This window comes from Quercus robur, chromosome 9 (genome assembly GCF_932294415.1).
Source record: "Quercus robur chromosome 9, dhQueRobu3.1, whole genome shotgun sequence".
Lineage (NCBI taxonomy): Eukaryota > Viridiplantae > Streptophyta > Magnoliopsida > Fagales > Fagaceae > Quercus > Quercus robur.
This window is the reverse complement of record NC_065542.1, coordinates 16959272-16985298: the sequence shown is the minus strand read 5'-3', so window position 1 is coordinate 16985298 and position 26027 is coordinate 16959272. Positions and strand designations below refer to the sequence as shown.

At 35.7% G+C, this 26027-nt stretch overlaps 1 protein-coding gene across 2 annotated transcripts in view; it reads right to left on the bottom strand.

Moving 5' to 3' along the window:
• LOC126698087 (MADS-box protein AGL42-like) overlaps window positions 1–26027 on the bottom strand; it is a 55091-nt gene that overhangs the window by 3682 nt on the left and 25382 nt on the right. For both annotated transcript variants that reach the window (XM_050395077.1, XM_050395078.1), the window contains exon 3: window positions 10516–10597. In XM_050395077.1, coding sequence (XP_050251034.1) covers window positions 10516–10597 — 82 coding nt within the window. The remainder of the gene's footprint in view (window positions 1–10515; window positions 10598–26027) is intronic.

Below are 26027 nucleotides of genomic sequence, written 5' to 3'. Positions count from 1 at the left end.
TTTGATGCCTACTTTAATTTCATGCATTCTCCTTCTTTCTCCTCTTCCACACTGTTACTGTTCACCACCCCATGAACTAGCCTTCTATTGCCACTTTGCAACCTTAAAACATACTCCTTTTCCACCTTTTCAAACCTAAAATTTGCTAACTTTTAGACAGCAATTACCAATCAGGTGCCAACCTTAAATCCTATTTTTAGTGCTGTTTTTAATTTCCAACTGCTTGTTCTTTTAAGGTTCAGTGGATCAGTTTGCCATAGAACTATCATGGGAATACACATGTGAGTGAAATCCCACATTGTATAATAATAAGAATGTTAGGGACATATTTTATGTAATTGGTTAGTCCTTTGACAAAATGCACTTTACTTATAATTGAGTAGATTTAGGATGGGTTTAAGACTTCAAGAAATATGTTGTTCAATTCAAGTGTTAAAGTCATGAAAATCTGACCAAGAAACAAGTGAAGAAGAGTTGTTTATTAAAACTCGACAACAATCTTGACAGAAAGAATTCTATCGAGATTTAAAGTCGAAGCTCGACAGAAGCTCGACATAAGTTGTTTCTGTCGAGACTTACGAAATCAAAAATTCCAAATTTGAGTTTTGGCCCATGCTTGTATATTTGTATAGGGTTTCTTTTCTCACAACCCTAGACGTATATAAGGCTTATTTTAAAGGCCGTCATGTATGCAGAAAGTAACCTAGTTTATTATTCTCTCTGAAGAAGTTACTGCATCTTTACGCCAAGGGTTTTGTGACTAAGGAGCTTCCTGATCTTCATTTTTTATGAATTGAAGAACTTTGCAACCAACAACCTCTTCAAGTTGTTGGAGTTAGTCACGTACTGGAATCCGTGCATCATTGGTTAGTCACGTACTGGGATTCGTGCATTAAACTGGAAAATTGCCACTACAATACAAGTCTAATTGAGTATTGGGGTAAGGGTTCAACTGTAAGTTGGTATTTCGGGATAGGCTAAAGGGTTTGGTAAGATTCCATATACTTGTAACTGCTTGTGATGGATTCTTGGGAGTGGTGATTGGAAATTCACCTGGTGGGGTTTTGCTTCGGTGGTTTTTCCCATTCGTAAACAAATCTTCTATGTCAAATTTATTTTCTGCTGTATTTAGATAATTTGGTAATTTGTTTGTGTTGCCACGCTATTGTATGTAATTTGATCTAATTAATTAAATTGGGTAATTAATTAATTTGCAAGGAGTCAATTCATAACCCAACAAGTGGTATCAGAGCAGGCATACTTTGATTAGGTTTTAATCTTTGCTGCGTGATCCATTGACTCCTGTTTGTCATGGATAGAGGACAGTCTCTTATTATACCTCATTTATTTGATGACACTAACTATGCATACTGGAAAGTACGCATGAAAGTTTTCTTGCAATCTTTAGATGAGAAAGTGCGGCAAGTTTCTGGAGATTGGTTGGACTAAGACAAAGGAAGCACCGACTAAGTGGGATGATGCAAAGATCAAAGCGGCAAACTTCAACAGTAGAGCATTGAACGTCATTTTTAGTGCGGTCACGAATGAGGAGTTTAAGAAAATATTCTCAACTGAAATTGCAAAGGAAGCATGGACCATCCTCCAGACAACCTATGAAGGGACTAAGGCTGTCAAGGATTCAAAGCTCTAAAAGGCTCACGACTAGCTTTGAGGAGATAAAGATGGAAGAGGATGAGATGTTCGATGAGTTCTATACCAAGCTGAAGGACATAGTGAACTTAGCATTCAATCTTGGTGATCATATTCTCGAGCCCAAGATTGTGAGAAAGGTGCTTAGATCTCTCCCTGAGAGATTTCATGCTAAGATAACAGCAATTGAAGAATCAAAGGACATTGACACCATTCCTTTGATGGAGATGATTGGCAACTTGCAAACCTATGAAATGGGTTTGAGTAGACTTGGGAAAGGAACCTAAAGTAAGAATATGGCACTAAAGGCCAAAAGTAATGAGACTGATGAGTCTTCAGATAATGAAGATTCCAAGATGAAGTCCTACATTACTAGGCAGTTCAAGAAGTTCATGAAGAATGCCAATGTGAAAGGTTTTGACAAGGACCGTAAGCAATCTAGTTCTTCTCAATTCAAAAGTCAAGCTAGAGGAAAGAAGGATGCTAAGGATGACAGTCAGTATACTATTCCCTCAGGACCAAAGTGCTTCAGATGTCAAGGTTTTGGACACATGAAACAAGAATGTCCAACATATCTCAAGTTAATTGGGAAAAGCAAGGCTCTTGCTGCTACCTTGAGTGATACCGAGCCTAAGACTGAGTTAGATGACAGTGATGATGAGGGAATCTTGAGTGCTTTCACTGCCACTGCCACAGTGGATCCTATTGAAGGGATCGTAGAAGCATTGGATGAAGAAGAGGACTTGGTGGAGTCCAAGTTTGAGAAAATGGATGATCAAGATGACATCCATACAGCCTATGCCAAATTGTACAAGGTGTCAGAAAAGCAAGAGAAGTTGTATAGGCTGTCCACTAAGAAGCTTAGTGAAGTGGAGCTGGACCAAAAGGAGCTCTCTACCAATGTTGATGAAGCCAATCAAACCATTGGAGCACTGAGGTTCGAAAACAACTTCTTGGCTGAAAGAACCAAGAAGCTTAAAGTAGAATTGTACCAAGTTCGAGCTCAGCTGGAGAGGACTTCCAGTGCAAAGTTGGATAAAATGTTGAACCTCCAAAAATCAGCTTCTAACAGAACCGACTCAGGGTATGAACTCTTTAACTCTTCTCATATTACCTCCTCTAGTAAGACTGTTTTTGTCTCACCTACTAATGATGATATTTCTGAGAATGTTGACATTAAAATTGAAATAGCTAGTGAGAACATAGATAAAGACAAATCTATTCTAGGAGCACCTTCTAAGGTTGAAAAGAAAGAGACTAGGAACCCTAGGACTAATAAAGACAATAATAAAAAGTCCTAACAAAAGAAGTCGCATTTCTGTCACCACTGCGGAGCTTCAAGACACTCATCCAAATTGCTATAATTGGTTAGCCACTCAACAGAGCAATAGTGTGTTTATCATCTGGTGGTCAAGGTCAGATTCCATCATTATTGGGTCCTCTAGGAGATCTTCTCAAGGCCCTCATGTTTCTTTCGAACTTGAATGGTTTCAATATTTCCCCCTCACCTCTAGAACAAAGGTTCAAATCTAGGAAAGGATCTTCCTCCAAAACCAAAGTTTGGAAAGAAAAAGGCTCAAAGTGATTCAGTTACTTTTTCTCTCTCTCCCTTTATGTTCTTGCATAACTTGTTTGTTTTGCTTTCTAGTTTTTTTTTTTAGTCAGTCTAGTCTTTTTTTTTTTTTTTTTTTTAAATATTTTATTATATATATATAAATAAAAATAAAATTGAAAAATCAGAAAAATACAAAAACAGTGTGTATTTGTGTATATTGGTACTTGTGTACCTTAGATGGCCATTGAAACAAAATTTTCTAAACTTTGTATCTTTTGTAGCTTAGATGAGCATCTCTATACACAACTAAGCAAATGAGCTTTGTAGCTCGTGTTTGTGATGAATATGATCAATTGATCTTTCACTCTTTTTGATGGAAAGAACTAGAAAATCTTAAGAGAAATGCATAAATAATCATCTTACCACTAAAACCCACCAATCATTTATAATATCTGTGTGCTTTGGCACAACAAAATTGTGATATTTTGGCTTACATAATTGGATATTTCTTCTCTCTATATATGCCCATGCATGGAATGTTCAAAAAGGAAAAATATGCAAAGAACATGAAAAACAAAAAAATCAAAATGTTTTAAAAATGGTTGTAAGCGTGTTTTTAGAAGATGTGGGAGTTATATAATGTACCTTAAAGGTGATAGTCCCCATCAAATAGTTATGATTGTGTGTGAAGTGTATTAGATTACCTCATATCTTGAATCTTCATAATATGAGAAACTTGTGCACTCTTGCTATGTTTTCACACACAACATGCATACTCTTTGCTACTTTTGATACGTGTGCAGGTACAATGTGATTTGGCCATTACACAGAATACATGTGTTAATATATGCTCACTAAACTGTCTTAACTCGATTTTGAAATATAAAATTGATTAGACTTGTTTAGTGTGTATGTGTGTTTTGGATCTATGGATGCTTTGTTTATATGTTGAGAGATGTTTTGAGAGCTTAACATGTTGAGTGAATCTTTGTTTGAGTAGCTTGTTTGTTGCATTAATCTTTATGTGTTTTTCCTCTCGAAAAACCTCTTTTCTTCAATCTCTACTACACCTCAATAGATACCTTGACACATCCATTTCTATCGAGCCTCTTTGCTTTGCTCTCGATAGATTCTCGACAGCAGGCCGATCCATTGAGATTTTCTTCTGGCCTCTTTGTCTGCTTGACAGATCCTCGACACAATCTCGATCCATCAAGATTTCTAGGTTTCTTCTCGATAAAATCTCGACAACTTCTCGATCCATTGAGATAAATTTCTGTGCTCTCTGTTTGCTCAATAAATTCTCGACAAATCCTCGATCCATCGAGCTTATGTTTTTGCTATCGATAGCACCTCAACAAATTCTTTTCTGTTGAGATTTAGTGCTCGACAAATTCTCGACAGATCCTTGATCCATCAAGTTGCGTTCTCTATATATAGCTGAGGCACTATCCGATTCTCATTTCTTCTCTCTCATCTCGATAGAACCTCTTCTCTCTCGATCCAAAACCCTAGCTTCTCTCTAAAATCCTTCAACCCACTCCAAGTTCGGCCTAATCCAAGATTCAATTTCTTGGGAAGACCTCTCAATCCCTCTTTCTACATGCATTCATGCATTTAAGACCTAGGTTTTGAGTTTTTGGGAAATTTTTGGGGTTTTTGAGACTTTGGCGAAATTTATGGGTTGGAGTTTATGAAATTGCTATTATATGACCATGCATTGCATCCTCATTGCATTATAACAATGTTTCATGCATATTTAGATGTGTGTGATTAATTATTGTTGTTGAGTGCTGTTAGGTTTGGATTGGGTGTCAACCATGATGTCTTTACTTTTACATGTCACATGTTCATGCATTCTTCATGCATACGTTCTTTCTTTTCTTTCCTATTCTAAGCATGTGTTGCTTTCTGCTCTCTCTCTCTCTTTTGGATAGACTGCGTCATGGCACCCAAACAGCGCAAATCTACTCTGGCTCGAAACCCTCTTCAAGGTTCCGAGTCATCCTCTTCGTCTCTTCCTCCCATACCCTCTCATATTCGGTTCCGTGATGAGAAGGCCAAGATAGAATAGGAATGGATCCTCTTCATCTCTTCCTCCCATACCCTCTTGTTTTCTTCTTTCTTTGATGGAGGATCATACCATCGACTTTCCCTCTCATTTCATCACATCTATTATAGATGTGTATCAGGATACCGTTACTCGTAATAAGCTCATCATTCCTTTAGTTATCATGCAGATCCTTCAGTACTTCTCCATTCCTATTCCTTTCTCCTCTTTTCACCATCATGGGTGTCATCAGTGCTGGTTTTGTTCGACATAGCGACGCCCAGCTTCGATTAAAGCGGCCACAAGTGGAGACGACCGATCCTGCAGCTTCTGTAGTTCCACCCTCTTCCTTGGCTCCTTCTACCTCGGCTCCTTCCTCCTTCACAGCAGGTGTCACTCTCGATGCCATCATGGAGCAACTACAACGGATGCATGCTGAGTTTGGTGGTCGTCTTGACTATCTCATTGATGAGATGTGTCAAATGAACACTAGGATAGGACGCATTGCACACTGACAGGCTCGCATCGGCGGCTATGGACCTTCTCCCTCTCCTTCTCCAAAGCATCCTATAGTTTCTCCTTCTGAGGATGATGAGGATGGTGTTGGCTCTTCTGGTAATGATGAGATGACGACCTCTCAGTGACTTGCCCTTTGTCATTTATGACAAAAAAGGAAAATAGTTTTGGCTTGAGAGTAGTCTTGTACTTAGGGAGAGAGTTAGTATAGGACATTTTTGTTAGGGGAAGTGTATACAACATTGAGAGATGTAGTGAGGTTTATGTGTACTTTTCTTCTTTCAGTTACATTAGCCTCTTGTACACCGGTCTTGTGACTATTTTATTACATACATTGTACTTTATTTTCATATATGATGATGATGTATGTTTTTCTTCACCTACCTCTACACGTGTTGTTTCTTTTCTATCTTTATACACATGTTTCTTTATGTGCGCGATCTTTATTTCTGTTTCACATATAATGCCTTGATGAACTTTGTTTAAGTGTTTCAGAAAGACAGGTTATGAAAGTCTATTATGCTGTGAACTCTTTTCTTACAAAGTTTTTCAAGAGTTTATAGTAGGGTAGATTTACTTAGTAATATAACAAGTAGTTATGAGTTTAGTGATTTAAGACTTCTCTCATGATTCATTTGTTTTGTTGTGGTTTTGTCACGGATTGCCAAAGGAGGAGACTGTTAGGGACATATTTTATGTAATTGGCTAATCCTTTGACAAAATGCACTTTACTTGTAATTGGGTAGATCTAGGATGGGTTTAAGACTTCAAGAAACATGTTGCTCAAGTCAAGTGTTAAAGTCATGAAGATTTGAACCAAGAAACAAGTGAAGAAGAGCTGTTCATTAAACCTCGGCAGCAATCTTGATAGAAACACTTCTATCGAGATTTAAAGTTGAAGCTCGACACAAGCTGTTTCTATCGAGACTTACGAACTCAGAAATTCTAGATCTGAGTTTCAGCCAATGCTTGTTTATTTGTATAGGGTTTCTTTTCTCACAATTCTAGACATATATAAGGCTTATTTTAAAGGCCGTCACTTATGAAAAAAGTGACCTAGTTCATTATTCTCTTTGAAGAAACTACTGTGTCTTTACGTCAAGGGTGTTGTGACCAAGGAGCTTCCTGATTTTCATTATTGATGAACTGAAGAACTTTGTAGCCAACAACTTCTTCAAATTGCTCGAGTTAATCACGTACTGGGATCTATGTATCATTGGTTTGTCACGTACTGAGATTTGTACATTGAACTGGAAGATTGCCACTACAATACAAGTCCAATTGGGTATTAGGGTAAGGGTGTAGTTTGGTATTTTGAGATAGGCCAAAGGGTTTGGTAAGATTCCTTATACTTGTAACCGTTTATGATTGATAATAGTGGATTCTTGGGAGCGGTGACCTAAAATTCACCTGGTGGGGTTTTGCCTCAGTGGTTTTCTCCATTCGTAAACAAATCACCCATGTCAAAATTATTTTCCGTTGCATTTAGATAATTTGGTGATTTGTTTGTACTGCCACGCTATTGCATATAATTTGATCTAATTACATAGTTGAACTCAACAAAGAAGAATGAACAATTAATATAACATAGTTGAACTCATACCTATTGGGGCTTAGGCCTTTCGAATTAAGTATGTCTCCATATGTATATTAACTTCTTAAAGAGTCTCCTGAATTTGTTTTTCTCCACAACAAATGGTATCAGAGCATAGGTGGTGTGCAGCAAAGATGACAAGGTGTTTAGGGTCCAACCCCAACAGGGACAAAGCAAGCCTAAAGGGCCCACATAAAAAGATCTTGGATAAAAGCCCAACAAAGGAGTGTCGACAATAGTGCTAGATCATGATGAAGCGCGCAATTCCAATGGATGGGAATGTATGGGCCGATTCTCATGGATGATGGAAAAAGCTCATAAGTAAGAAAGGAGCTAGTAGGACTTGGTCAAAGCCCACAAAGAGGTAGAGACTCACACTTGAGGCGGAGATTGTTGGGTACACACTTGTGAGTGAGGTTTCACATTGAATAATGATGAGAAGAATGAATGGTTAATATAATATAGCCGAGCTCATACCCATTGGACTTAGGCCTTTCAGGTTAAGTGTATCTTTATATGTTATATTAACTACTTAAGGTGTACTCCTCCCTAAGGTATTTTATCTCCCTACTATACATACTTTAGATTGGATTCATTGTAATAAAACAATTCCTAATAGTAAAAGATATGAAAGTAAAGATGTGTAACATCTTAGGGATTTCTATTTGTGACTTAAGTCATCTGAATCGCATAACTTTTGCATCTACTTTGTCTCTATTAAACCTAATAACAATTCTTATATAGTGTCAAAAGTTAAATTTTGAGATTCGTTTTTCAGTTGTCTTCCTCTAGAAATGCCACTCCATTGCCTTTTTCATTGTTGATCTAGACCTTTAGAACGTCTATTTGAGTCACCAACCATACCACTCGATAAATCTAAAATCGATCTACAAAACCTCGAAGAAATCACCCAAAAACACTTGCACTCGTCTTCATGCATCCCCCAAACTTAAGTCATCTGACTACCATTATCGGCTTATTACCAACATCTCCCCCATGTATGCCATCCTTGAGCTACCGTTCCTTTGTCAATGTTCACTAGGCTACCAATGCAACCACAATTTAACCATAATAGCCATATTTTGGTATCCATCCATCACCAATAGCCTTTGTTCAATACTGCTAACAGCTATCTCACGCGTTCCACTTAACATCAAGCTCAATACATTTTAGATTAAAATTGGTTCTGCATGGTCACACTTTCCTCCATGTTTCAAACTAGAGTTGTCTTTAAGTTTCCACCTTGAGTTTGAGGGAGTGTTAGAGATATTAAGGCCTAAGAAACCCAAACGAATTGTAGGTGCATGTACTTATAGATTAAAGCAACTTAACTCTACTACAACCTTAGGGCTAGCTACTTATACTCTATATTAGGTCTATTGTAATATAATAGTTTCTAATATTAAAGATGTAGCTGCTTAGAATTTCTTGTTTTGAATGTAAGTCGTCATGTTATTTTCTCTCTCTCTCTCAATAACAATTTTAACAATTATTATTAAACACAATCACCCATTAAGTGAATATCAGTAGATCTCCAAAATTTAGCTACCTCCCCAACCCACATATATCACATAAACAAGAATGTGATCATATAAAATGAAAGTAAGATTTTTCTTCAATCGTGTAAACTTTTCCTAGAATATATAACAAATACACATTTCTTGTCCTCCTTAATTACTCAGTCATGAAAAACATATAAAAGAATAAAACACAAGAACCATAAGATATGCAAAATTTAATGCTGTGGAGATTACCAACCAATTAAAACCATCAATGTCATCCTAACAAATAATAAGAAAACATTAGTCCCAAAACATAGGATCGGCAATAGATTGTCAACATGCTAATTGCCTGAAATTAAACAAACAATTGTTTCAACTCATTTGCCAGTAATAGATTTTTTAAGGGATAGAAAAAATAAATGATTGTTATATAATGGATGTTGTTAGGTGTTTAACATCTTCTCAATACATAACTGAACTCTAGAATCAAAATTTGTAATTCAAAGCATGACTTCATTTTCTTAAATTAGAGCACCCTAGCACCCTCATGACTTTGGTTTATAGATTAAATAAATTACATAAGTGACTAATAATACCTTACAATCCTAATGATTGGTGGTTACTCACAATTAATTACCGCAACCCACTGTTGTCTTACATTCAAATCCAAAACTGCATGTGAGATACATTGCCATTTTTGGAGTTGATTAAATTCTCACCACATTAAATCTACTATTACCTATATTTATTATAACCACTCTAACAAATGCTTACAAACCTCGTAAGCCTGAACTAATATAAAATCCACAACATACTCATAGGTGCCCTCACACCAACACATGCACAGGACAAAGTTACCTTTCAACTCTCACACACACAAAAAGCTAACCATTTATTTATAGGGGTTATCACACATCTTTATTTATTTTCTTATTAACATGGGATTAGTACTCTTATTAAGAATTATTGCACTTTTTTATTGACCTGCCTAGATAGAGCCTAGAGGTATTAAAATGAGAAGGATTTAGATTTCAATGTTTTGTTTAAATGACTTAAATTAAAATAGAGTATGAAATGACAAAAAAATTTCTGTTGACAAAATTTATAAATGGATTAGAGCTTTAGTAATATGTATATTAAAAATGATTACATATAAGATGTAAATTCAAATTCATACTATCATAGATATTTTTGTTTAAGTGAAACTACAAATCTAAATTATCATGTGCTATTAAATTTATACAAAATAATTTATGCTAACAGTCAGTTTTCAAAATCCCTTAATTTAAATTGTCAAATCCAAACGCAGTTTATTATTCTTCCAATCAATATTGGATTCCAAAACCAACTGAAAAACTCAATACTTTCCCCTCATGAGCTAGACTCAACATTCCTCATGTGGGATATAATATAACCCTCTCAACAAAACTATGATTAACAAGTTTAAGAAGCTATTTAAACATTTTAAACACAAACTACAAAAAATAAACCTTGTGAACACAAATCTCGGTTCCTCATTATGTTGCTTGTTTATCGATACCAAAAATTAAGCATTTATCAAATCATTATTTAGTAAACATTAATTCCTACTTGTTTCCTTAATAATCTCACAATGAATATTTTTTAAAATTTCAAGATAAAGGTCTACCTGCAAATTTTGTTCCCCTTCAGTGTTGCTGGTTTGCCCACCTTTTGCATATTTATGGTATCGCTCAATGGTCTTTTGCATGCTGAACATCCAAAAACCAAAATGTTATCATTACATGTAACCTATTTGTTAAAAGTCAGAAAGAAAAAATATATCTGTAACATGAAGCATAGAAACTGTACTTATGTGTCAATAGCGGATTAATACATGAATTTTCTGCTTTCAAGTTTTGGAACAATTTCGCTTCAGAAAATTTCGTTGTACCGTATCACTGCAACAGCAGCTATTATTCCAAGTTAATTTACATTTTGGTACAATTGATGGTTAGAGGTACTTAAGCACCCCATGGAAATGAGATGTGTCCGTCTAGTCATTTTCGAATGTGATTTGAATACTAGTACATATGGTGTAAGTAATGCCTCTAAAACTTCATAAAAGATTCTATTTTTTTATTCAGCACATAATGACTTACTAATCAAATGGTAATAAAAGTAAAAACAAAATGGTGTAAATAAAATGGTTGTGTTCACATAAAATATGTTGGTATTCATTTTGGTAAATTACAGTCATATATATATGGACACCCAAGGAGAATTCAAATTGATCTGTATTGAGTTCTATTAGTTATCTTATGATAATGTAGGAAACCCTCCTTAGTTTAAATGCCTTAAAGGAAATATGAATACACCACTTGTACACAAACCATTTGAGACAAATTCTCCATGATCATGGAAGATTTCAAATTAGTTGATATTATTCTTTTTGCAGGGGGCTGGTGAGTATGGCCTTAATACATATACACTACCTAGGAATGGTTAGCGTGTAATAACCAAAAAGATTTGAGAGAGAACGAAAAGAGAAGCTGATCAACATGATACAACTGATACGACTCTAGCCATTTGATATGGAAGATACATCAAGCACTCCAATCACAATGTCTGTAATCATTGAAACTCACAATTGGCAGTGTCTATTGACGGTAACAGACAAGCAGATAATCGCATACATGAAATATACTAACTGAATTAATATACCCCTCTAACAGGATTATGAATTAAATATACAAATCAATAGCATAGATTGCTTTGGAGGTTTGTTGAGGAGTCTTTCTTTTTCTTTTTCTTTTTCTTTTTTAAATGAATAGATTATACATTAGCCCTTGAAGTTTAAGTTAGAAGATGAGAAAGATATAATCCTTAGGCAACAAGTCTCATTTCACTTACATGGACGAATTCAGGGTCCAATTATCCTATTCAACCACAGATGACACGAGCCAAATTATATGCAATCTATAAACAAGGGCAACAAGCCCACTAAAATCACATTTGGTTGACATGTCAACTTGAAACACATAAACCAAGAGGTTGGCTCCATTCAACCAGGCATGGATATATAGCCCCTCAATTCTCCCAATTGGATTCTATAGCAATAAATACCCCCAACTATTGCCCTTCTTTCCAAGGCTATTAGAATTAATTATTGACTTAGTCTAAACACTGGTCAGTTCCACAAGAATTAGGAATTCTTTTCTTCGTGGCTAAAACCAAACAATGTTTTCACCTTGCTAATTATCCAACTTAGAAATGAAGCTCAATGAACCACACGGCTCAATGTAAGCCCTTTGCTCTAAGAAAAGGTTCCCTGAGCAATCAGGTACCTAAGGAAGCACTCTTTCAGTAAAATCCAAGTTTTGAACCACTATAAAAAGAGAAGACTTGTGCAAAAAATCATCACTGGAACAAAAGCAAGTGAGCAAAGAGCATCAATCTGCCTTGTCTCACTTGAAAACACACTGTTCCTTCTTTTCTTCCCTCACTTAGCTCCCAAAGACATCCCATCCAAGCCTAAACACATGTCTCGCATGCATAGATCAGATTTCACTCTCCTTTGCCAATCAGTTCTTCTCATGCTTCATCTAATTGCTCATAAGATTTTGCTCAGTATAGGTTCCCATCCAAAGTTCCCGCAAAATCAAGTTTTTACTACTTTGATGACTTAGATGCACTCCTGCAAATCAAATTCTCACGCTTTGATGACCTGAACGTGCCTCCGCAAACCAAGTTTTTTGTAATTTGATGACTTTCTCAACCATCCCGCAAATCAAGTTTTAAACTTTTAATGGCTTTGATGAGTTTTTTTCATAGCACACTTACAATGTCATTGAATGCCCTTTGCTATTGTTGCTGAATGCCTCATGTTGTGCTGCTGGTTGCTTCATGATGGCACCACCAAATGCGTCATATTGTTTTTGTTAAATACCTCAAGGTGTCATTGCTAAACGCTTTCCACTACTACTAAATGCCTCAACATGTTATTGTTGAATGCTTTCCACCAATGTTGGGCATCTCACATTTGCAATTTAATTGCCACCAAAAGCTGCAGGGCTCTCTCAAAAACTATTGCAACATGTCACAATAAACATCAATATCGTTAAATGTCTTGTGGTGTTGGATATCTCATATTCACAACCCTTTTCACGGTTAGGATATGTATGGCTAATTCTTTCCCCATCGAATTGTTCTACACTCAACATCAACGTTGTTGAATGCCACACAACCTCTTTATCTTCATGAGAGAAAACCCTTTGTCACCTTACAATATAATTTTCTTTCTTACATTATTCACATCCTACTTCTCTTACTTAGCATATTATTTTACTATTTAGGGGGAAATACAACGGTAGCATCCAATGGGTGACCTATTTACTTGAGTTCTGAACTCAACTACCCCAACATACCTAGTTTCACCAGCCAGCATATCACAACATTACACGTGTACTAGCCACAAAAAGACCCCAAAAAGGTTGAATTGAAGGGTATTATTGAGTAGCAACTATGCCAACTAGCAACAACATGACCCTTTCATAGCCTTAACATGAGGCAAATGCTAATATTCTTGACCTTGAGATTGCGTTCAATAATTGATATACTTAACTGAGTATAAACCCATTGGATTAAGCTTTTGAGTTAGAGTGGTGTTTCAATATATATCAATAGGCTGTTGATGGATACCCTATGTGCTTCTCCCTCTAACAAATTAATATCAGATCTAAGATTCAACTTTTGATTGAACTAGTATCTTGTTCTTAATGCATTTGGTGTATGCTCTATTAAGAGTGTGGGTGGCTCTTGGAGCAAGTTGCATTTAGTGATTGCTACATTTGGTGCAAACTCTAGCATCAACAAAACTCTTGGATTTGCAAATGAATCACATGCTAGTGGGAGTTAGGTCGATCTGATAAAGGCACACACATGAGAGGAAGATTTATTGCGAGTGCACATGTGAGAATGGAATCCTATAATGAGAAAAAAAAAAAAAAATATATATATATATATATATATATCCATAGTTGGACTTAAAATCCATTGACTTTATATTTTGGGTTAAAGGATTAAAATGGTGTTATATCAATGGACTCTTGATGGATCCCTAGGCCCTTCTCCCCATTACAAAAGGGGTGTGATGTGGAACAAACAGCACAGACCTTCCTGGAGCAGTAAAGGCGTTGGAAGTCACAGCGCAAGATCAAGGGGGGTGCCAATAAAGGCCATCGTGACAACAATGTAGGAATTGCATGAAATTTGGTAGATTGAAGAGAAATGGCATTCTAATTTAGACTCGAGGTCTCAAGTGTCGCCTAAATTTAGCCAAAATTCCTTCATTAAGGCCCGAAAATAGTGTTTTTACTATTTATAGTAATATTTGTTTTCCCTTAATAACTTTTATTTTAAAAGTCAGAATAAGATCCTATCTATTTTGGGACGTCTCTTAGAGATAGTATTTTCAATTTCCGCAATGATTTAAATTTTGCTATTTTTGGCAAAAATCACTATTTGCCACATAATTATGTGATTAGCGCAAATTAGGGTTTTTGGGCATTGCCCTAACCGCCTTAGGGTTTCTTTTACTATTTAAACATATTGTAACCTCCAGGGTAATTCAATTTTTCAAATTTATAAAAATACAGACTTTGTCTATTTCTCTTTGGTGGATTCCAGAACCCTATCACCTTGTGGATTCGAGGAACCTCTCGTGAATTCGAGGTTTTCATTCAGAAGTTAACGTGTTTAACTTCTTTTTCCATTCAGAAAACATACTTGTTTTCTTGTAGCTTCCACGACATTAGGGTATTATATAATACTTCAGTGAAGGGAATGAAAACTTAACTAGGCAGATGCTAATCAATGGAGGGCCTCTAGGTATGGAAGGTGAAGAATTTTTTTTTTTTTTCGTTTATGATGTCACTAAGAGAACCTTTTACAATTTTGTTACTTGTATGATACTTGTGTTATAATTTTGAAACATCGATATCTTTGTTGTAATAATAGTTTCGCAATGATTGGAACTTGGCCATTTTTACAATTTATATAGATTGGTTTTATAGTGCCTTGTTTTCTTTATTGATCTCATTTACCATCATTATTATTTGCTGTAATATTTTTTTTTCTAAATTAAAAAAAAAATACTCAGTGTTATGTTCTAAAGACTTAGGATTTTATGTATTTAGAACTCTAATTTGTATTGTTGGTAAACCATGATCAAAACAATGTGTTTAGAAGTGTTTTAGTCTAGCTCAAAGTTGTGCTTTTATGTAAAGTTGGAATCGAGTTAAAGCAGGAAAGCATTGTGCCTTTCGGCCTAGCTCGATCGATCGAAGCTTAGGCTCGATCGATCGAAGCTCAGGCAGAATGATTTTCTGCAGATATTTCCAACTCAGCCCTAGGTGTTTTAAAACGTTTTTAGGGTTTCTTATTTGTCCTAAATATAAAAGGCAAACCCTAGCCACGTTTTAGTGTTGCTCATATTGCGGTTTGTGTAAATTTCTTGTGAGATCTAAAGGAGCTTTCCTTTACACAAACTTAGGATTTTCAAGGAGAAAATTTATCTACACCTTGATGATCAACTCAGTTGCTGCCATTGAAGTTTAAAGAAAACACAAGCGAGTGTGCTTGTATCTGGTGGTGAATCCAGGAAAGAAAGAGTCCGTGGATTCGGAACTTGCACGTGGTCGTGTCAGTAAGTTCTACTGGTTGGTAGTAATAAGAAGTCGAGCGTGGGGGCTTGTAAGTCTTATTGTATGAACTTCGATTCTTTCAAGATAGTGGATTTAAGTTTACCTTGAGGATAGCTAGGTCAAATCTTCCCCAGGTTTTTACCGGTTTGGTTTCCTGGGTGATCATATCTTATGTTATTTATTTTCCGCTGCTTTGCATGATTTGATCTTTGTTATTGTGATAACCTAGGACTTGTTTAATTGGACTAAGTAACAACTTGGCTAATTACCTAGGTTGAATCAATTGTTTTAAGGGGTCTAAAAACCACCACTCAGCATTCTAGAGACAATAATATACATAAGTATCCACAAAGAATGTTATTAACTGAGTGATTATTGGAGATGGCCCGTATGAGTACTTGGAAATGGTATAATGGTAATTTTACATGTAGGTTTAGAGTTCAACTAGAGAAATAGATAGAGCAAAAACTTTTGGATGTGGTTTAAGAGCATCTTCCCATATAGAATCCAAATTCAAAGAGTTGAAAAGTTAGTATATTTCCACTGCTGAGACGCATGGTTTAATGGTGAGTGGAAAGTGGTAAGAAAGTAGTGATGTTAAATAGGAGCAAGAAAGGAAGAAAAATCAACTCAGAGTTGAACTGCTAACCAGGAGACAGAAGACCCTGATTGGCATGCAGTTCAACTCTGGCTTTGGATATTCCATTTGTTCTCAAATTTTGTGTAAAGCTACTCCTAACCGCCATGTACATGGGAAGCCTCTATTGATCACTCTTAAGCTTAATTGAAAGTGTCACACGAGCTTGTATTTATTAAGCACATGTCTCGAGTTAGTTCAAGAAATTAGTTAGGGTTAATGCACATGTAACACAATAAACACATGTATATTATTTAAAGCACATGTCCAATTAGTGAGTCAATAAGAAAGAACCATGTGTAGCTAATAAGAATGAGGCATCAGTTTTATAAATAGATGGTGCAATATAAATTAGAGGGAAAAAATTTTGATAAGTAAATTGGAGGGAAAATTAATCAAGTTGTTGCTTAATTTCTTATTTCTCTTTAGTCTCTCTTTCTTTAAGATGAAGACTTCCTTGAAGTAGACTCATTCTTGAAGGTGGTGACTCTCAAAGTACTCACACTTTATGCAAACCAATACAAATTTCCATGCAACCCATTGAACACCTGAAACCCTAAAACAATTCTAAACACCAACATAATCATGCATGAAAGGCCTTAAAACACCAAATCCTAAACATACACACCCCAAGAACCCAATTGACACATCAAAAAACCCTAACCTACCCTAACTCAAGTTCCTTACATTTGATGAATGCATGAAAGTAAATTACATATTTTTTTGGAATTTATTTTTAGTTCCACATGTTAAACAACAGTACTAAACCGGTGCACATGTTTATGTTTCAGAGCCATCCTAAAGCTTAAGGACTGAGGAACAAGCGATTGGCACATTATGATGACTTGGCACATTTGGAAGGTATAGGATTATTGGGAAGCTATTGAGACAGCAAAAGATGCTGCAGTAGAGTATGAGAGAAAAACTAGGCTCTCAAAAATAATATTGAGATGGAAGCAAGTGATATGGTATAAAGGAGCAAGACAGGAATGCTTATATCTCACAAAGCCATACACCCACTCAAGGTAAAACTCAAAGAAGTTAACTAAAAAGATATCAACATCCAATTATGGATTGCGCTAGTCCTTGCTCGACAGAATTCAAGACTTTGGGAAGATGTATGAGGAGACTAGCGGGCATATGGTTACCATTGCCTCTTGCTTCAAGATTGTGAAGGAGGGGTAAGAGGATTGTTAGTATCTTTAGTGTGTTGGCAAATTCCATGACAATTTGGATGTATTTAAATTTCAATTTTTAATTGTAAATGTGTGGATTTAAATTTGTAATAGGCTGGTGAGGTTAAGTAAAAAATTGAAGATACCACTTTTCTGTCCAAAAAAAAGTAAAAAATTGGAGTTGGAATCTGCAAAATTTCAGTCGTACGAATTTGCATGTCAGGCGAAAAGAGACGAAATCAGAAGTTTAAAAATCAGTTACAGAAACCTTGCCCCTCACTCACATCTCTCTTGGTTATGCAAATTTGAAAGAACTTAGGAGAATTCTATTATGAGTTTCTCTGTTGTTCCAGACTTTTTGCCTCTATATATTTCTCATTTCTCATGAATTTCAGGATTCAATTCCCATATTGAAGAGCTAGAAAGAACCCTAAATCCCTAAAGCTAAGACCCTCTCATTCTCTCTACCTTCTCCTTCTCCAATTGTCCAATCACTTTGAGAGGAGACTAAAACCACTACACGCATCAAAACCTTCAGAGTTATTGAGAGTTTGTTTGCTGGTACTGCGAATCATTGGAGAACAATGCCAAATCTCCAAGAGGTCTTGGAGTGATCAAGGAGACTTGATCTCCTTGATCATGCAGTTGGTGGCTCAACTTGTGGATCTGATGATAATCAAGAAGAAATAATTCAAGGAATTGGTTGCTAGTAAGAGCTGGAGACTCAAGAACATAGTCATTCCATAGCTTGGAGGGATTTTGTAAGTGATATGTATTGCAAATATTCTTAATTAGTGGATCGTTTAGAGCTATAGGCCCCCAAGAGTTCTTTTTACTCAATTCTCAAGAATTTTTCTTTGTATATACTTTGGTGTTCTTGTGGGAGCTTGATTTTTTTTTTTTTTTTGGGGGATTGTTATTGTTGCTTATCTATCCACGAATATGTCAATTAGTTAATAACATTCACATAAGTCGGAAAACTGGGGTCTAAACATGTAACTCTCAAGGAGGGTGAAGTATAAAATAAGTTTTGGAAAATAGATTGATTCACTCAACAAGCGCAACTTAGAGCATGAGCATCCAAAGGACTACAAATATGTCAATGATTTAGGTGCTCACGGATACTGTGGTGAATTCACTATAGAGGTGGCATTGGTCTTTTCTTGTACTTTTTTTTAGAACTGCCATGGTTTTGTAAACATGTACAAAAAATGTTTATACTGTGTATTAGCTTGTTTTATTTGAGTTCATTCCCCCAACCCCCATTTTTAAAATATTTTTTAGAAACCATTAATAGTGTTTTCTAGTAAAATTGAAATATATGGGATGTTTCAAGTTTATATTGTAGAGGCTTTTGGGGATAATAAAAAAATAATTCCTCCAAAAACCTTTGGAATAGGTCCAATATGAGAATCTCCTATCAAGATTCCTTATCAAACGATACATGACCATCATGACATTTCAAGGAATTTAGATTTCCAAGTATCTCATTCCTAGAATTCTAGGTTTTAAAGTTGTGGGACATAGTTTTTTTACTCTTTTAGGGCTTTTGTTGGTGATGCGTGGAAGGGTTGTTGACCTACTATCTTGCTTACAAAGCCGATTCGGGCAACATCAGAACAGTGTTGGAAGGTCATATCTCATTGCTTATTTGTGATGCATATGGAGGGAAGGAAATGTAGGAAACTTTAAAGGGTGTGAGTGGACAATTCTAAATCTGAAACGACACTTTCTAATAACATTGTTTGAATAGGGCATCGGCATCAAGAAGTTTCTCCTTCCCGAGCTTATTAGAGTTTATTGATCATTGTTCTTTTAGGAAAGATTAGTTATGCTATATATCTAGTATACTTCTTATGTACTCGATGCATTTTAGTATTTTTTTAATAAAATGTATCACTTATTAAAAAAATAAAAATCTAGGTGTTAAAAAGTATATTAGATTCTCCAAACCCAATTTCATCAAAGAAAAATGGGGATAGCAGCTTTATTTCATTAATGTTTTGACTACTTTATTAGTCATGTTCAGTGTCAAAATATACGTTTGGATTAATGAGTTCTCAACGTGTGTTTGAGATGCTTAAATTTATTTTTGAAACATTAAAAATGCCTTGTGCTCCTAGTTTAAACAAAGAGGAGATAATTTTTATAAGTACACAATGGTAGATTAATGTTCTTATGGAAATTCAAGTGAAATCTTGATAAGGAAAGATGGTTGTAGACATTGCATTTTGTATCTGTTAATAAATTTTGTTCCTCGACTCCAATGATGAGCTTGACGTATATCAACCAAAGGTAATTAAAGAGTTCGCAATAATTTGAAAGTAATTACAACTCAAAAGTGTTCAAATCACTTTGAAATCGATACTAAAAAATGACATTTGCTCACTGTTTTGACTATAACTTTTAATCCACAAAGAATATTTGAGTGAGGTTTGTTTCATTGGAAAGTAGACATCATGGACTTCAATTTGAACACAAGTTTTGCCTAATTTGAACTCATTGAAGTGAGCTATGACTGTTTGAAATTGGGCCAATTGGGCAATCCGATTTTCTAGGTTTTAAAACTTCATTTTAAAGGCCCAAAACATAATGCTTTGATGTGGGCCGGTCCATGACCCTTAAGAACGTTCGAAGATCATTAAAAAGTTTGAAAACCCTAATTTTAAGTTGTAAATACTCATTTTATGCCTCCAATCAAAACCCTAACTAGAGAGAGTCATTTTTTAGTCTCCATCTCCTCTAAAACCCTAATTCTCTTCTCTAAAACTCACACACAGCAGCTTTGCACGTTTTTAACAAATAAAAAACCTCTCTTTAGTTAGTTCTAAGGCAGAAACTATTTTCCTAATTTGATTTCTCAAATCTTTTTTCAAAAACAATCTTGTTCTTGAGTTGCGATTATAAAAAACTATTGTATCCTTTAATTCTCTTGTTCTCTCAACTTAATCTTTGTGTTGTAGGCACTGAGGGACTGGTTAAATATCAATCAAGTGTGTTTCCATAAGCAAGGTGAGTCTCCCTTCATGACTTTTCCTTGAATTGGATCTTTTATAACTTGTTCTTATTGTTCTTGATTGATTTATATGTTGTATATTCTATAGAAATTTGATTTGATTCTATTTGGTTTTGATTTATTATGTCTCACCATATTTTGATTAGAAAGTTGAATGTTTAGAAATTTCGATGAACATGTTTTGATTTGTTAAGTGTGTTCTTGTTTGTTGTTAGATCCAATGCATGTTTAAGAATAGATTTTGTATTGTTTATTTCGGATATTTTTGTTGTTAGTTTAGGTTGTTTATTTTTATATTAGAAGCATGTTAGGTTGTTAATTTCCTTAGTTTTTGTTTCTGCTTTGTTTATGTGTTTCTGAGTTTTTGGGTTAGGGTTTCTGGAGGTGTGTCTGCGCACGCATAATTCTGTATGTGCACACAAGCTTGAAGTATGCGTACACATGCAACTAGCCCGCATACATAGGCTCATGTATGCGCACACATATTTCAACCCAGAAATCCTAATCCGAGTTTTTTTGCTTCTTTTTCTTTATTTCCTTGTGTCATATGCCTTTGGTTTGGCTCACTTTTATGTTTTTGAGTCTTTGTTCCTCTGTTTGCTTTTAACATGCTAGATTAGGGTTTTCCTTTCTTTTCTTGCTTTAATACCATGAACATGCATTCACATGTCCATTCATTGATGCATAGGTGTTGAAATGCAATAAGGTAAGTCATGCATCTACATGAGCATGCATTGGATATATATATATATATATATATATTTAATGATGAGTTGAACATGCTTGGTTGGATGATGTGTTCTTGATGTCTAGAATGCAATCACATGTTTCTTTGATGTTGCCATGTCTATGTTTCTTCCCTTGTGATATCTTGTTGTTTGCTGCCTTAGATGAGATGATATGATATACATGATAGATGTATGCTAGGCTTGATATGAGTTGCCATGATAGATGTATGTTAGGGTTTTTGGGATGATTGATACCATGTTGATTACTAGATGTATTCTAATGTGTGTGTGTGTGAGTATAGATAACAATATTGAATAAGCTTTTAATGAGATTAAGACGTAAAACACAATGACTAGAAGCCGACCCACGGGTTGGGTGGGGTTGGATGCCTAACACCTTCCCATCCCCATATCTAAACTCGGAATCTATACTCTGGTAGTAAGACTAGTCCTTCCACGTAAAAGCGCTATATTTATGGTTCCTAGACGTAATCTAGGTGGCAGCTCCATTAGTCCACAATGATGAATTAGGGTTTTTGCTAATTGAGGCTTCGGTATGAATGAATAGGAAAGGATGGATATGAGTATTTTATGATGTGAAGGCTTAGGTAATGTAACTACAGTTTTGGTATATATGTAGGAATGTGATGAGTGGAGGGTGTGATGGATAAAATACAAGACAATGATGAGTGATGGAAGGTGATTGAGACTTCTTCGAGAAAGTCACCATCTCCAAGTGAGACTACTTTAAGAGTACCTCCAAGCAAGAATAACACAAGTCTAAGCACAAATTCAATCACCGAAATGAGAGTGATAACTAACAAGCATCTATTTATACAAGATTAGCTTTCTCCTAATTGGCTTGCATGGCTCAATATTATCGGCTTACTGATTCCTTATGTGCTCTTACTAATTCAGCATGTGTTTACAATAATTAACACGTGATTAATGTGCTTGAACCCCAACTAACTTGCTATAGTCTATCTACTAGAATGAAATATCATCCAATTGAACTCCAAGCTACCAGTTTTGGATTGAATCATATGTACAGGAATGAGAGGGAGCCGCCACACGAATTTGGGACCAAACAGACAGAGGAGTGCCGATTGACACTTGCCCGAAACTAGGGCTTATTTCACGTTTCTTGCTTTTGTGTGTTCCTAACACTATACCCTCCTTTGAAGAACCTTGTTCGCAATGTGAGCATGTTGTTAAGTATCCCCAAACATCATATTTTTCTTCATGGAAGACGTCGTTTTCATGTTCACTCGATTCTTGGACATAATTAATAATTTGACTCTTGCATATTGAATTGGATTGGTCCCCTTCAATTAAGAACAACTTAGGGCTGTTGCAAACATGACTCATGACCCATGTGCCATTTGTCATCTTAATTAAAGCACAATCCTTTTTTTGAGTGAACTTCCATTTGTACTCATGAAATTTTTTGGATTGGGATGTTGGGATGTCGCTCTCCAATGAGTTCATTCTTGGATGATGCTTCTTGAATCGGAGGCTTACTCAAGTCTTGGTATACCACATAGGGTTTACTCCTCTCAAATTGGGGCAAGATTGAAGACAACATTCAAGGAGGTGGGAGTGAGCATCCTCACAGGTAGTGTATTTCATCCTTCAATCCACTTAAGAAGCAACTCAATTGTGAATATCTAAAAGACCCATGATCCAATTAAATAAAGATTCAAATTGGGTCTTCTGACTAGCCATCTTTGATGTTTACCTTAGTCTTGTAAGCTTCCATCCAGTCATAGACTATGGATCCTAATTGAGTTCACAAGGCATCTACAAATGTCTCTCAATCCATAAAAAAGCCTGAGCTTTCGTCATCTTGAAACCATGCTAAAGCTTCTACCTCTATATAGAATGAGACCGTGAAGATTCTTTAGTGCTTCAAAATATTATCGTAATGGAAAAATTGATTGGCCTTATAGATCCAAATGGAAGGAACTTTGCCATTGAATTTAGGAAACAGAGGAGACTTGTGCTAAGTGCACAAGTCTACTCCCGGGCAACAACACATACTTCCTTCGTTTGTACTCCTCAATCCCTCATTAGGGTTGCCACGTACTCCTTGATGTAATCCATGTCGAACAATGAAGCTTGGATTTCATCAAGTTGGTGTTGATGGATTCTATTGATCTTGAAAGGGATGCAACAGTTTTGACAAGTTGTGCAATTCTTGTCAGAATAGAATATTGGATTATTGCTCATATCAAAATTCAAGTGGGATCTTGATAAGGAAAGATGATGAATTAGAATTTCTTGGAAATTGAGGTTTTGGGTATGAGTGTATAGGAAAGGATGGATGTGAGTACTTGATAATGTGAAGTTTTGGGTACAGTTTAGGACAGTACATGGATGAAGTTTTTAAGGTTGGTTCTTGAAGGGTAATGTTTCAAGTTTTGATGGTAATTAATGGCGGACCCCTAAACCCGTGAAATGCTTTGATATGTTCGAGTCTTAAACCCATGAAATGTAAAAATGTTTTCAATGTAATTCTTTGATGGGATCTAACATGGGAGGGGCTAGGAAGGGGGCATTATGAACCTCTAATAGATAAATATAATATAATGATTATGTTATTTTTTATAGGTTCTTTTTTTTTTCTAAATTAAATATCTTTTAGTATTTACATAAATGGCTTTTCATTATTAAAATATATAATGTCTAGTTACATGCATGTTCGTGTGTGTGTCAAGGATTTTGGGATGTATGAAGAAATGTGCTGAGTCAAGGATGTGATGGAGTGGTGATTTTAACTTCTTCTGAGTCACATTCTCCAAGTGAGACTATTTTGAGTCTTTACCTTCAAGGAAGACCAACACAAGTCTATGCACAAAATGAGTATTCCTTATTCAATCCCCAAAATGAGAGTACAAGCATCCATATATACATGATTAGCTTTTTTTTTTTTTTTTTTTTTCTTTTTTGATAAGTAATAAGATATATTGATATAAAAAAGGAACACCCTAGTACACAGGGAGTGAACAAGGGATAAGAAATCAAATACAAAAATTGCAAAAGTCTAGGAAATCAATAAAAGAAGGGAACAATTGTTTTTGCAAAGCAAACAACCAATCCCTTAAAGTTCTAAAAAAGAGTAGCTTGAGGACCGGAATAGATCTCTCAATATCTTCAAAACATCTACTATTTCTCTCCTTCCAAAAACACCACAATAAGCAATGAGGAATGATGAACCAAATATAACCATTTCGATGACGACCAAAGCTGCCTTGCCAACACCGTAACAGCCCCAAAACAGTGTGCGGCATAACCCAAGATACTCCAAATAGACCCAAATGGCTGAATAATATTGGCCCACATGGCTGAATAATAATGGCCTACTAATTCCTCATGTGCTTTTACTAATTCAACATATGTTTTAAAGAATTAACACATATGATTAAGGTGCATGAAACCTAACTAATTATCCTTATTGACAAAGGTGAAATTGTTTAGGGTTTGATAAGTCAACCCTAACACAAAAAATATTATTTATATATATAGTACAATAATATTACTGTTTTGCCCCTAGATTAAACTCATAACACTTCCCCTCAAGCTGGAGAGTATATATCATACAATCCTAGCTTGTTACATAATAAACCCAAACAAGTCTTACATAAAGTTTTGGAAAACATATCAGCAATTTGGACTCTTGTAGAAACATATGGAGTTGCAATTACACTATCTTCTACTTTCTCCTGAGTAATATGACAATCCACTTCAATATACTTGGTTCGCTCATGGAACACAGGATTGACAGCAATGTAAATTGCTACTTGATTATCACAATGCATAGTTGTAGGCAGCTTCACAACAAATCTTAATTCCTCAAGTAAATGCTTAATCTATTTAAGCTCATATGATGTGTGTGCCATGGCTCTATACTTAGCCTCTGCACTAGACCTAGCAACAACAGTCTATTTCTTACTTCTCCAAGTAATCAGGTTTCCCCCCCAGAAAAGTGCAATACCCAATAGGGGATTTTCTATCTAACGGTGATCCATCCCAATTAGCACTAGTATAGGCTTTTACCGTAGGTGACCATTAGCTTTATACAAAAGACCATGGCCTGAATGTGCTTTAAGATACCACACAATCTGAATAATTGCCTCCCAATGTGGAAGACGATGATCTTTCATATACTGGCTCAAAACACTGACTGCAAATGATATATCTGAGCGAGTAATTGTATTTTAGTTTACCAGCCAGACAACGATATCTCTCAAGATTAGATAACAACTCTCCCTGATTTTCATACAATTTGACATTAGGATCCATAGAGTCTCCACTAGTTTAGATCCTAACAAGCCAATTTCTTCCAAAATATCCAACGCATACTTCCTAACAGATCTGATAATGCTTGTGAATATTTTCATACATTTTTGTCTCAATTTTTTTGATGATCATGGTATAATTCACCAATCTTCATGCTCCCATATTCCATAACAAAATGGTGTTGCTGAACGCAAAATGCGTCATTTGTTAGAGGTCACTCGTACCTTAATGTTTCATATGCATGTTCCCAAATCATATTAAAGTTATGCTGTTCTTACTGTCTGTCACCTGATTAATCGTATGCCTTCCATTGTTCTAGGTGGTCAAATCCCTTATACTATGCTCTTTCCAGATGCACCTTTGTTTCATCTACCTCTTAAGATCTTTGGTTGTGTGTGCTATGTTCATGTCTTAGGTCCAGGGAGTGACAAACTTGATCCTAGATCCATTAAATGTGTTTTTCTTGGGTATTCTCGTACTCAAAAGGAATACCGATGTTAATCACCTACTCTTTGTCGTCGTTTCATTAGTGCTGATGTCACATTTGATGAATCTCAATCCTATTTCTCTCCTACAATTGCCAGTGACAGTTCTTCTCCTTGTCTTCCTCTCTTACCACCTGTGTCTCCTGCTGAATCTCCTC